This window comes from Haplochromis burtoni, unplaced genomic scaffold, assembly GCF_018398535.1.
Source record: "Haplochromis burtoni strain Fernald_Lab_line unplaced genomic scaffold, NCSU_Asbu1 Contig_447, whole genome shotgun sequence".
Classification (NCBI taxonomy): domain Eukaryota; kingdom Metazoa; phylum Chordata; class Actinopteri; order Cichliformes; family Cichlidae; genus Haplochromis; species Haplochromis burtoni.
In genome coordinates, this window is record NW_024582808.1 from 167,968 (window position 1) to 180,727 (window position 12,760).

Sequence of the window (12,760 nt, forward strand, 5' to 3'; positions counted from 1 at the left end):
GTTTTAAATGCACCTTAGAACACACATGCATCAACACTACATATGAGCGGGTGGAGGGAGGTTTGGAGTCTTCACACACCCCCGTTCTCTGCAGCCTGCTGGAGCGGGGGGGCTAGGAGGAGAAGCTGGTCATCCAATTGAGGTCTGGAATGTGGGGCCTCCCTGCTGCTGCCGAGTCGGGGCAGTCTGCTTCTCTCCACCCCAGGGAAAAGGGTAACACTACCTGGGTCTGGGTGCAGTTTCCCCCTCCAGGGGCAAGGGTACCTAGACCCTCATCTGGGGCTCTCCTCAGCTCTTTCTGGGATAGTGGCGCGGCTGACACCTCTGTTGGTCTTCCTTGGTCTCTTGTGTTCTGAGGGCCTCTGGATGTCTGGAGTTTTGATCTCCTCCATACCTGCTTCATGCCCTGGAGGACAGGGCTGTGGCCCCCCACACCCTCTAACACAGCGTTCCCCAACCTTTTTTGCGCCATGGACCGGTTTATGACCAACAATATTTTCAGGTGTCGCAGATAAATACAACAAAACAAAACTAGTACCGGTACTGAAAAAAAGAAGATTTATTCATAACACACGTGAAAAGACCCAGAAAAACCGAGTAAACGATAAAAAGGATAACAAAATAACGCTGAAAACCGATAAAAACCCTGAAAACCATACATTTCACACCTGAGCCTCAACTCTCGCGGCCCGAGGCCCGGGGGTTGGGGACCGCTGCTCTAACAGATCATTACATGTAGGAACCTTTTAAATACAAGCGCGCTCATGCTCACAGGTGTACACACGGGTGCTCACCCACACAAACTACACCCTTTTTGGCTCCTACCTCTAAGCACACTGTGCGCTGTCGATCTTACGTGCTACACAGTAGTGTTTAATATTTAGTATTTACTGTTATATTCCCATAGATCATCGTGATGTTGTTTATTGTGTTGCTCTTTTTTTTTCTTCTGCTTGTTTTCTCTTTTTTCTTTCTCAACAGGTGATCCAGGCGATTGATATATGTATTTTTTGTCTGCTTATTTTGTTGGTTTTTGTTTTTTGCCCTTTATCTCCTTCCCTCTTCTCCACTGTTTTTCTTCCCCTCTTTCTTTCTCCCCTTTCTTTTCCCCAGTCAAGTCTGTCCTGTATTTAGCAAGTGAAAATAAAATAAAATAAACAATAAAAGGTGAATCAAATAGACCATTACGGCAAGGCTGGGATGGTCCATTTGGTAAAGTAAATCCATTGGGCATCTTTCTTCACCTTTAGACAATAATTCTGATGGCAAAAGAGCCAAATGGGACAGGCGCAAAAAATAATAAAAAAAAAAAAAAGTGAACCCCAAAAAGCTTAAAGTGAAGTGTTTGCCCTCTAAGTGCAGTCAGAACTGTAAGTAGGCTGTTCATTAACATTATGAATAAGTACAATTAAAGCCTATCACAAATTAAAGTTTTGCCTTAAGGAACCATTCATCAACCCTTCATGCCTTGTGTACGTAGGAACAGGCTAGAAATGTTGCTTAACAGGCTAAACCCAGTAACTCAGTATTTTTTACCCCTCAGCTGTAAAAGGCTGATGAGATATTTTTATCCACTCGCTGGGCAGGTGGGCAGGCAGCGTCAACACCCAAGTTTGTAAATGCAATAACTCGAGAATGAGGTGACCAGGAGTTTCAAATTCATATCTTAGACGTATCTACGAAAAATCTTGGATGATTTTGAATCCTGGTGACCTCGACCTCAAGGTTATAGGTCCTTTCCTAGGATTTTCAGATTTATACCATTTAGACCACTTGTCACATCTACTAGGAGGCTGAGGGGTAGCCTTGGCAACCGCCAGTTTGTTTGTTTTTTATTGTTTGTTTTTAAATTAATTTGCAGTGTCCCTTCCCTCTGAGGTGACAACTGGACCCAACTCATACCTGTAACAGGACCTCACGGCGTAACAGAGCCACTGGATCCCTTCACTGCATGCATCAGTGGTTCTGATTTTCCTTTTCTTTTCTCACTTCTCATATAACTAACTATAGAAACCACTATAGTAATAAGAGTTATTAGCTATGTTGCTGCTCTTTGTTTCACCACGTGGATTTGTCTCTTCTGTTGCACTCAATGAACAAAATAGTAGTTGAATTTCTGCTTTGCAAATAAGTTATAATAAAGTTCCTGTATAGCTGTTCTGAAAAGATGCATAAGCTACAAAGTTTTGTTTTTGGTTTTTTTTACCATATTGTTTTTAAATTTGGTTAATTTTGGTGAATTGAATTGCTTATGGAGCCATCCATAGTGGCTACTCATCCACAGAGGTTGCTGCTTGGCTATGTCACTCAGCTGAGATGTAGACCTGCACTGTATTTTACACATACCAGTACATTCAGGCAAACCTGCATCACCTCCAGTATGCAAAAAGACAAACAATTTAGAGAGAAAGTGGTCTTATTGCGCTACCATAACAACCCACAAGAAGCAGACAAAGCAGTGGTGCTGAAATAAACTGTTCTGAAGAGGAGTACAGTACGTACCGCTGAGGCCAGTGCATATCCAGCCAGTGCTGCATTGCTAATGTGACCACAGAATATGGTGATAACAAATGACAGGAGGAAGTTCAGAATCCGCGACAGCAGCTGTAGAAACAAGCAGGACTTTAATAATTTGCTGGTACGGTGAAAGCACAGTGATTTATTGCCATTAACTGTGTCCATGGGACTTGTCAGTACTTGGCAAAGCAGTGTTGTGAAATAGCAAGGCACAGACTTGTCTGCATTAATATTCAGTCAGTATAGACAACATTTTTTCTTCACTTTTTTAGGCATGCAGTATATTCAGTTTTATTTGAGAAATAGTGACTAGTTTCACTGCATTATGTAAACCTGCACTAAAAACAGTAATTCTGCACTGCAGGAGTGTGCTGACTGTGCGTATTATAATCATGGGATCCCCCAACTAAAAAGGAAAAGAAGAAAAAGAAGACCACTTTCTGCTACTTACCAGTGGGCCTGTGAGTTGTAACACTTGGTAGAGTTCTTCTCTGTAAGCCTGCGGCAGCAAGCGTTTCATGCAACTACACTCAAAGAGTTTGGATCTCACCCATGATGCACCCTCGTCTTCCACAGCCCCTGCCGTCTTAGCAACAGAAACCTCAGCAACGGGCCCTGCACCGGGCAAGGGGTGTGCTGGTTCCGGTGAATCCAGCTTCTCCATTCAAACACAGAAAGAGAATACAGACGGGAGAGAGGAGAGAGAAAAGTTAGAAAGCACTGGTGGGAGGGAGCGAGAGTGGCAGGGAGGGAGTGGGGTAAGAGAGTGCAAGGGTAAGAGGGGCAATTGGCCTATCTGGGTTTAGAAGTGCGACACATGCACTTCTTAGAAGTTATTGATTAAATTATGTGGTTTTGGGATGTGGTGTTGGAAACAACAGATTAAACGAAATAGAGAAAATAAACATGGGAGGTGACGGCTGGAGAAGGTTTTGGAAAAGAACAGAAGACCTTTCTGATACAAGGATCAAAACAGCTGACAAATGTGTCTTGAAGTTGGGGGAGGGAATGCAACGTGTTTGAGTATTTGCTCTGTGTGCAGTGTACGACTGCGTGCTTTGTGAATATGTTACATGGCATATTTTGTCGTGTGGGTTTACTTGCGCGTTTGAGTGGTCTTGCAGGGCTCAGTGGTAATCTGATGAGGAATGCCTTGTTTTTCAGTGTATACAAGGAATTTTGATGGCATCTGATCTGCAGGCTTTGAGTAATTGGTGCAGGGCAGTCATGCTGTTTGTGTTTGTGTGTGCTGGTATTAGCCATTGATTGTAGCTCCCTCTGAATGGACTTTGACTAATGATTTTTGGAGTTGTCCTTCCTCGTGTCACATAAATCAACAAAGTCACATGAGCACAAAAACCCGACCGCTCTACAACTCAAACATTTACTCACAAGCATTTACAGATAACTTGACTTTATAGTCTTTATAGTCGACTGACTATTGAGAATAGACCACCTCTCACAACACATGGGGACCTGTAAATCCTATAAACTTACATTTATATGTTAATGAATTGCCTGACGACTGATGGTGATTTAATCACTGAAAGTCCAAAAAGGCACAGTATGGAAATGAGCACCTAATACACATCATGTCCACTTGATCAAACTGATTTTAACCTGGCCATGGGCTCAGTCAGAAGTTAAAGAATTAGTTTACACAGTAGAGCTGAAAAGTGTGTGTGTGTGTGTCGTGTGGGTGTGTGTGTGTGTGCGTGTGCGTGTGTGTGTGTGTGTGTGTGTGTGTGTGTGTGTGTCTGTGTCTGTGTGCGTGTGCGTGAGCGTGTGAAGAACTAAGATTCCTGTCCATAGTGTGCGATCCAGTCAATTGTGCAACAGCATCATAAAGAGCGTCTTTTTACACCTCTGTTTGTGTGGCAATTGCAGCGAACCTTTGATCTTTGTGTGATCACATAAGGCTTTCTTAAAGAGCGAGCGCAGAAATCTGTCATAGATTAAAAAGTACAGCATTGGCAGTGGTGAAATAGATGAATGAAGACTGTCCAACCGTGAAGGCGATGGTTATTATTACAACTTGCACTTTAGCATATGTGCTAAGTCGCAAGAATAAAAGGGAGAGGAAGCTGGCCTTTTTCCTGCTTCAAATTTGATTTCTGATTTATTTCTGATGTAAAGTAATAACTAGGCGTAGTGTGTCCGCTGCAGGTCTTGCTTTAAAGCTACTTTTAGACGTCTACTCCACCTGGAGTCAAACATTGCATGCACAGCACTGTGACTTAACAAATTTAATTGCTGAAGCATCAGAATCTATGCCTCAGCAAACAGTGGAAAATTTTGAAGCAAAGTTTAGCCAAGCATATTTCACAAGCTATCAGTAAGGGTAGTAACATTATTTGCATTCCTCACAAATGCTCATTAAATTAGCACATTTTTGTTGTTGTCGGTCCAGCAATTGGTTCAGAAATGCTGATTTTCAAAAAAAAACTTAGGGCAACCCTGAATTATTAGCATGTTACAGAGCAGTAAACCCATGTCTTTGAAATTTCTGTTACAGTTCAAATTTCACGTCACGTCTCATTAACATTTGTTAGGTTTTTTTAAAAAAAAAAAAAATTTCTTACATGTTTTTATATACACACAAACTTCCATTGCACTGATCTGCGTTTACTGTCACTCATCTGACATTAACAGGAAGGGCAGGAAAATTGACAAGGAAGTAAATCCACAAACACTATAGTTACATTTATCCCTTTTCCCACAGCAAAATAACAATGCCTTCCGCTCCTTTTCAAGGACACACACAAATTTAATGTATAAGTAATTTATATATTTTGTATTATTTTATAGTATTAGAAATAATTAATGGGCTTCCATTGTAACTTGCTTCATAAATAAATGTGTAGAAGTACACTGATTTTAAAGAATTTTAATTTAATTTTGAATCCCTCCAACCATTGATTTTAAGGGTTTGTGATAAAATAAAAATTTAACTATTAAAAAGGGTGTTTTTTAACTTGGCACACACACCCTGTTTACTTTTAGTGCCATTGTAATGGCTACAGCCAATAAAGGTTTTCCTTGTGTTAAAAGTGTCCACAATAAAAGATGGAAAAAAGTCATGGGTGGGAGGATTTAAAGGGTGTTGACATGAAGGCAAATACTATTATAAGAAAGGCATTTTGAACGAGACGGTAGTTATAAAAAGGGACCTGCGAAGTACAGACTAGGAGCTGATCCAGGTTAAAACAGTCATTCATACCCTCATATAACGCAGACAAGACACGAGCTTCATCAGGTAAATTCGTCTAACTCATCTCAGAATGCGAAACATTTCTAGATATATATATAGTATAATTCCTAAAATCTTTCTTATAGTTTTAAATCCGGAGAGGTTTTTTTAGGATTTTTAATGCTGTCCTTAATATCTAACAAATGCTGAAAAAAAAAGTATTTTGAAACAAATGTGTTTCCTTTCTGAGTCATAAAGTTCTGGTTGCCAGAGTTGGAAATAGTCTGATTTAAACTTAAATCAGATTTTGAGATATTTTGATGCTAGCTGATTTTTAAACCAGGTTTGTAAATGTACAGCCAGTCAACAGTTTAACACAGCAGCTCATCTGCTTAAAACCTGTGTAACACAGACATTTTCAGGTCATTCAGATCAGGTAGTTATTTTTTTAAGGTTACAGAAGGATAAATAAGTTGAATGTTTTTGGATGGCTTTCTCTTTTTTTAGAAGTGCAGAGGAGAAAATGTTTGCACTTTTGTCTGGAATGTAAATTTAATCTGAGGCTAAAATTCCGAGAGACTAATGTTTAACGGATTTTTGGTTTGTTGTTTGTCCTGTTAAGTAAATGGTTAGCGGTCTTTCTACCTCTCGATGAAGAACACAACAGAATGCGGTGTCTGGTGGTATGCCACATCTGAAAAAACTTGTAATGCTTTAGCTTAAAATTGTAAATGAATTGCATACCAGTGCTTTTTCTAATGATCTCCTCCTTTCCTCCAGGTTCATTGAAGCCAAAGCAAAATGAAGTTTATCCTCAGAGCCGCAGTTTTCCATTTCCTCGTCCTCTATGCAGTGCACGTTTTAGGTAAGTTTGTTGTTTTAGAAAGACCTGGTCACAGGGAACGTATCTCAATCAGTTTTCTTGTCACTATTTATATTGTCAAGATTTACTCCCCCGATCTTACTCAACTTCCTTTTCTTCCCCATCCTAAAGCCATTAATATCCAGTCTAAACCTGCATTCAACGATGAGGGTGTTATACAGGTAAAGCTCAATGACCCTGTATCGCTGGTTTGTACGCTTGGTGTTACTAAAGCTGAAGAAGAGCTGGTCTGGCTGAGGAATGATGCAGCAGTTCTTCTGAAGGAAGGGAACAACAAGAATCGCAGCAGTCTGTGTGTCACACCAACCTATGAAGATAATGGTGCCAAGTTCACTTGCCACCAAAAAGGCAATTCCACAGACCAAGTCTCTGTCACCCTGGATGTCACATGTAAGTCCCCTTAAAGAATTCTAATATGTAATTTTTTTTTTTTTACAGATCAGAATTCTTAAAAAATTACAGGCAGACGTTGTTTTATTACAAGAGACTCACATCCCTGTCACAGGTTTGAATAAACTTAAAACACCTGAGTTTCCTAATGTGTTCTCAGCCTGTTATAATTCTAGACAAAGAGGAGTAGCAATTCTAATACATAAAAATATTAATTTCACAGTACTCGATACAATTATAGATCCAGAGGGCAGATTCCTAATCGTCAAACTATCTATTCTTAACCAAAAGCTATGTATTGTAAGTATATATGGTCCAAATGTTGATGACCCCTCATTCTTCCATGGTTTTTTTAGTACACTCTCCGAACACCTAGATTGCACAATTGTTCTTGGGGGAGACCTCAACCTGGGACTAAATGAAGAAATGGATACAGGAACTCAGCGTAATTGGCAGTCCACAAATATAATCAAACAGTATATGAGCGACTTTGGTCTTTGCGATGCATGGCGCTCCCTTCACCCCAACAGTATGGAATATTCTTTCTTCTCACATGTCCATCACTCCTACTCTCGTCTGGATTATTTTCTGGTCAGCAGCTCACTGCTGAGTAACATTTCAGACACTGAGATTCATCCTATAGCTGTCAGTGATCATGCTCCTGTATCTTTAACACTAATACAGAAGAATAATACTACACCAAGTAAAAACTGGAGATTTAATACACCACTGTCAAAGACGAAGAGTTTATCAAATACTTTAAAAAAGAATGGACTCTATATTTAGGCTTTAATGACATTCCAGGAACATCAGCATCTGTCCTCTGGGAAGCAGGGAAAGCCGTGACGAGAAGTAAAATAATCTCTTTCTCATCACATAAGAAGAAAGAAGAAAACAAAAATATTCAGGAACTAGAAAAAAACATCAAATTCTTAGAAAAAGCCTATGTGTCACAACAAGATCAAGAAATATTAAACAAAATACGCAAGACTAAACTAGAATTAAATGAAATTATTAATAAAAAGAATAAATTCTTAGTACAAAGACTTTGCCTGCAAAATTATGAACACGGTAACAAATCCGGACAATTTCTTGCTAAACAGTTAAAAATCAATAAAGAAAAAACGACTATATGTGCTGTTAAAGATGTATCTGGGAATACAATAAATGATCTTAAAAAAATAAACAATTTTTTTACGGATTTCTATGAAACTTTATATACACCACAAATAAACCCATCTAAAAATGAAATTGATCAATTTCTCGACAACATAACTCTTCCAAAATTATTAGACACCCAAGCAATGGCACTGGATTCACCACTGACGCCAGGTGAACTCCAGGAAGCCCAATAATAAGGCTCCAGGTCCAGATGGTTTTCCAACAGATTTTTACAAAGAATTCTGGACGATTCTGGCACCAGTTTTTCACAGGATGTTGCAGGAAATCAAAGAAAATGGTAGACTACCCACCAAATATGAATACCACCAAATATGAACTCTGCAAATATCAGTCTCTTACTAAAACTAGGCAAAGCTATCGTCCAATATCCCTTATTAATGTAGACCTTAAAATAATCTGCAAAGCTCTCTCAAAAAGATTAGAGAAAATAACCCCCCTTTTAATTCATCCTGACCAAACTGGTTTCATAAAAGGTCGGCACTCATCAACAAAACACGTAGATTACTTAATTTAATAGACTACTCATGCAGATAAAAACATCGAAACCATAATATTATCTTTAGATGCAGAAAAAGCATTTGACAGAGTTAATGGAAATTTTATTTCGCAACTTTACACAAATTTGGTTTTGGATCTCTTTCATAAACTGGTTAAAAATATTATATAATTCCCCAACAGCTTGTGTCAGAACAAATGACCAAACATCCTCCACCTTCTCTCTTCTGAGGGGCACCAGACAGGGATGCCCTCTCTCCCCTTCACTGTTTGCAATTTTTATTGAGCCACTAGCAGCAGCAATTAGACAGGCTACAACAATTAAGGGCATAAAATGTAAGAATGTAGAACATAAAATCAGCCTTTATGCGGATCATGTGTTACTTTTTCTCCATAATTCACAAACCAATCTCTCTGGGGCAATTGCATTGATAAATTCTTTCTCAAGTGTCTCAGATTATTCAATTAACTGGTCAAAATCTACAGTTCTTCCGATTAATTGCTCCTTCTATAATTCTTCTCCTTCCCCACTGCAATCTGGAAATATAAAATATTTAGGTATTAATGTCTCTCCTAAGCTTTCAGAATTAACTAAATTAAACCACATCCCACTTTTAAAGACAGTAGAAGGTGATTTGGCTAAATGGAAATCTTTACCCATATCACTCATGGGAAGGGTCGCCGCTATAAAAATGATGGTCTTGCCAAAAATAAACTATTTATTTTCAGTGATCCCAAATAAGCCATCACAAGATTGGTTCAGATCTCTAGACTAAAACTGTGATCCGATCCGAACCGTGAGATTTTGGATCCGTTGCACCACTATCTTTAATATGTATCAGTATTCAAGGTTGGATTGTCATCATACTCTGGAGCATAAACAGGTTGTCTTCAGGACACTACAACACAGAGCAAACGACATCCTCGCAAACATGCCAGGTAGGGCTGTAGAAGAACATCATATCAAAACTGCCCTGGGTAGATGTGGCATTCCCAGTTGGACATTTGACCAGCCAGGAAGCCACCTAAAGAATACTTGAGGAGAGAATTACAACCCATGCCTAAACGAAAACATTTTGGTGATCCTGAGACACATTTTCTCTAAACAATGCGTCTCTGTGGCTTTCAAACCAAAAAACATGCTACGTCAGAAAATTGCTCCACCCCAAGGATCTAGTCTATGTGTTTAAGTACAAGGAGCATTTTTGTAAAATTATACATCAGTGAAATCAAACAACCTCTAAGCTGATGACACAACACAGAAAAGCTACCTCATCAGGCCAGGACTCTGCAGTCTGTTTAGACCTACAGGCCAGCAGCCACCCTGTCAGTGATGCTGATGTGCACATCCTGGACACGGAGGGGTTATATTCTATAAAACAGAATATAGAAGAAAATATGCTGCCATAGGCTGTAATTTATCTGTGTGTAAACAAGCAAATAAGACAGAACACAAAGCACATTGAAAGATGGAAGTATTCAGGAAATGCATTTTTATGTGGATTTGTTTTGAAAGAAAGAAAGCAAAGGTAGGACAAAATTCATCATGTTTTTCAAGTGGGATGCATAATTTTGGTCTTGTTTTGCTGCTGGTTCAGAGAACTTTGGTTGGAGCGTGATGAAACATGCAGTTTTGCTACATGTCTACTTGCTCTTTAATTATATGTTGTTTTAGCTGTGTTTGGTGATCGTAGAAAATGTTTTTGAGCCTTGAGCTCACAAAACATTTTGATTTTTCTGTGGATGCCACAGATGTTTATATTTTAAAAAACAAATGTGGCGACACATCTCGTGAACCCTGATGTTTTCCATCTTGCCCCCAGTACTGGGGTCATTAGCATTTAACAGGTTTTAAACTAAAGGAACAACCAAAGTAGGGTTCATTACCTGTTAGTTCATATATTTTTCACTGATCTCAGGGAAAAAGTACAGCACCACAATATGTAGATCTTTAACATATTATACTAGTAGTCCTAGTGCCCACTCGGAGTGGAGTGACTAGTCTCGACCATGGAGAACACCAAACTACGCATGGACCATTCAAGTGGACTTGCAGGAAGCGTGACTGGAAGGAACTGACCACAATCCCATCTTTATTCTAGCCCTGATTTGTCCACGATTATCAGTGATCATGAGGACAACGTTTGGGTTTTTATAGTAAACTGACATCTGGGTTTTTGAAAAGATTTTATCTGCACACAGTCTCCCGTCTGGATGCAACTAGTTGTTCTGTGGTCACATTCCTGCATGACAACAGCACTTTAACAGGGAATTTCCATTTTAAGAGGAGGGAGGGATGGAATCATACAAACACACCCAACATACCTGTGCAAATTTTAATGGCAGGCTGGTCATGGGATATTCCGGTTTGAATCAGTGTAGCTGCTAGGTTGGTTACGTTGATGTGCATCTATCTGGAAAAAATTACTTCAATAATCTCACAAGCATTAATATTTGCACTGATCATTTTTCAGTCGCCCCAAATATCTCTGAAACAGTGGAAGTTACAGTTGAAGAAGAGGATGACCTTGTCTTGGAGTGTGACACAAGGGCCAATCCACTTGTCTCCTCTGTGACATGGTCACTAAATGGAAGCCTGGTGGATCTACTAGCAGATGGCCTCTCTGTGATCAATAATGGCTTAACAAGTCAGCTGACATCCAGCAAAGTGAAGAAAACCTTGCATGGAGGCATGTACACATGCACAGTGGACTCTCCTATGTATGGAAGTAGCAGCAGGCATTTCCAAGTCACAATAACAGGTGAGCTCACTAGATCAGCACTCTGCAATGCTACCCAAGCCACATCTCCACATTAAGTTGTTAAGTGGATTATAAAAATCAGTGCATGATATTATGGCTTGGTTATTAATGTTTTAATCTTCATTTTTACAGACAAAACCCTGAAGTTCCCACTGGGGCCCATGATAGCTGGGCTGGTGGTTGTGGGCCTCACTGCTCTTCTTGCTGTTGTTTCAAGGTGGAGGAAAATCGTAAAGGTAACGAACAGAATACACAAGTGGAGTACAGAGACTGACTGATTACAACCCAAACCTTCTAATATTTTAAATCTCTTTTAACAGTGCTGCAAGTAAGTTGTGCTCAAAATAACCAGTCTTCTCTACATCACCAAACGAGACAAGCCATTAAGATAATGCCACTACTCTGTGTGTAAAAGACTCTGATTATCCATTATTGTGTCCCTCTATTTAATTTTGTGATGTGATGAGAGATGCATCTATTCTACATTTAGGTTTTCTTCCCAATGTATAAACAATGAATATATATGCATATATACTATATGGACAAAAGTGCAGGGCTACATATACATTACACCTACAGGAGCTGCACAGCCATGGAAACTCACGTTATGTAGCTCCCAGCTTGTGCTGATGTTAATGCCAGAGGACATTTGGACCTCTGCAGTTACTGAGCGAGCAGAGCACTGCCGACTTTTATGCACTACACTGTAACTTCATATGATCTGCTACATTGTGTGGCTCCTGAACACTTCCACTGTACAATAATACTACAGCTGACTGTGTACTATCTAGATGGAGAACAACTTCAGGAAGTGACTTCCTGAAATAGAAATATCCGATCAAACTCACATTCAGCTCTTTAGCACAACATGTTCATTCCCAAATATTTGTAATGGGAGACAGCATGGCTAGGTGCTTGATGTTATACACCTGTGACAGCAGGGCTGAAAACAGCTGAATTTAAAGATTAATAGGTGTGGCCTAAAGCTTTTGTCCATATAGGGTATTTCTGTTATGTAAACAGCTAGCTAGTTTAGCTTAGATTGAAACTTCAGTCAAACACTTAGGTAGTGTTAGTCTAACTGTAATCAACTCATAAAACTCACAGTATGTTAGTTTTTCTATGTGTTATACAATCAGGGTATAACTTATCAATTAAATGACCTGTTCCCTTTGGTTAAAACCAGACTAGCGTGTTCCCCATGTTTCCTGTCTTACACTGTGCTAACTGTCTGGTAATGGTAGCTGCATATGTTCAGAAACAATAATAACAATAATGATGCAGCTAGTAAAGCTCATCTTTCCAATGCAATATAAACTGTCTTTGTCTATAAGATCATTT

At 39.4% G+C, this 12,760-nt stretch overlaps 2 protein-coding genes across 2 annotated transcripts in view; one reads left to right on the top strand and one right to left on the bottom strand.

Annotated features, from left to right (window-relative positions):
• slc47a1 (solute carrier family 47 member 1) overlaps nucleotides 1–3,265 on the bottom strand; it is a 21,084-nt gene extending 17,819 nt beyond the window's left edge. The window contains exons 1-2 of the mRNA XM_005945374.3: nucleotides 2,969–3,265; nucleotides 2,503–2,604 (exon numbers count right to left, since the gene is read on the bottom strand). Coding sequence (XP_005945436.1) covers nucleotides 2,503–2,604; nucleotides 2,969–3,181 — 315 coding nt within the window. The 5' untranslated portion in view covers nucleotides 3,182–3,265. The remainder of the gene's footprint in view (nucleotides 1–2,502; nucleotides 2,605–2,968) is intronic.
• A 2,392-nt stretch (nucleotides 3,266–5,657) lies between these two features.
• Nucleotides 5,658–12,760, top strand: tmigd1 (transmembrane and immunoglobulin domain containing 1). Its single transcript, XM_005945380.3, has 6 exons — nucleotides 5,658–5,773; nucleotides 6,488–6,572; nucleotides 6,702–6,980; nucleotides 11,132–11,419; nucleotides 11,552–11,655; nucleotides 11,740–12,760. The coding sequence occupies exons 2-6, from the start codon at nucleotides 6,509–6,511 to the stop codon at nucleotides 11,749–11,751; spliced, it is 747 nt and encodes a 248-aa protein (XP_005945442.1). The 5' UTR covers nucleotides 5,658–5,773; nucleotides 6,488–6,508; the 3' UTR covers nucleotides 11,752–12,760.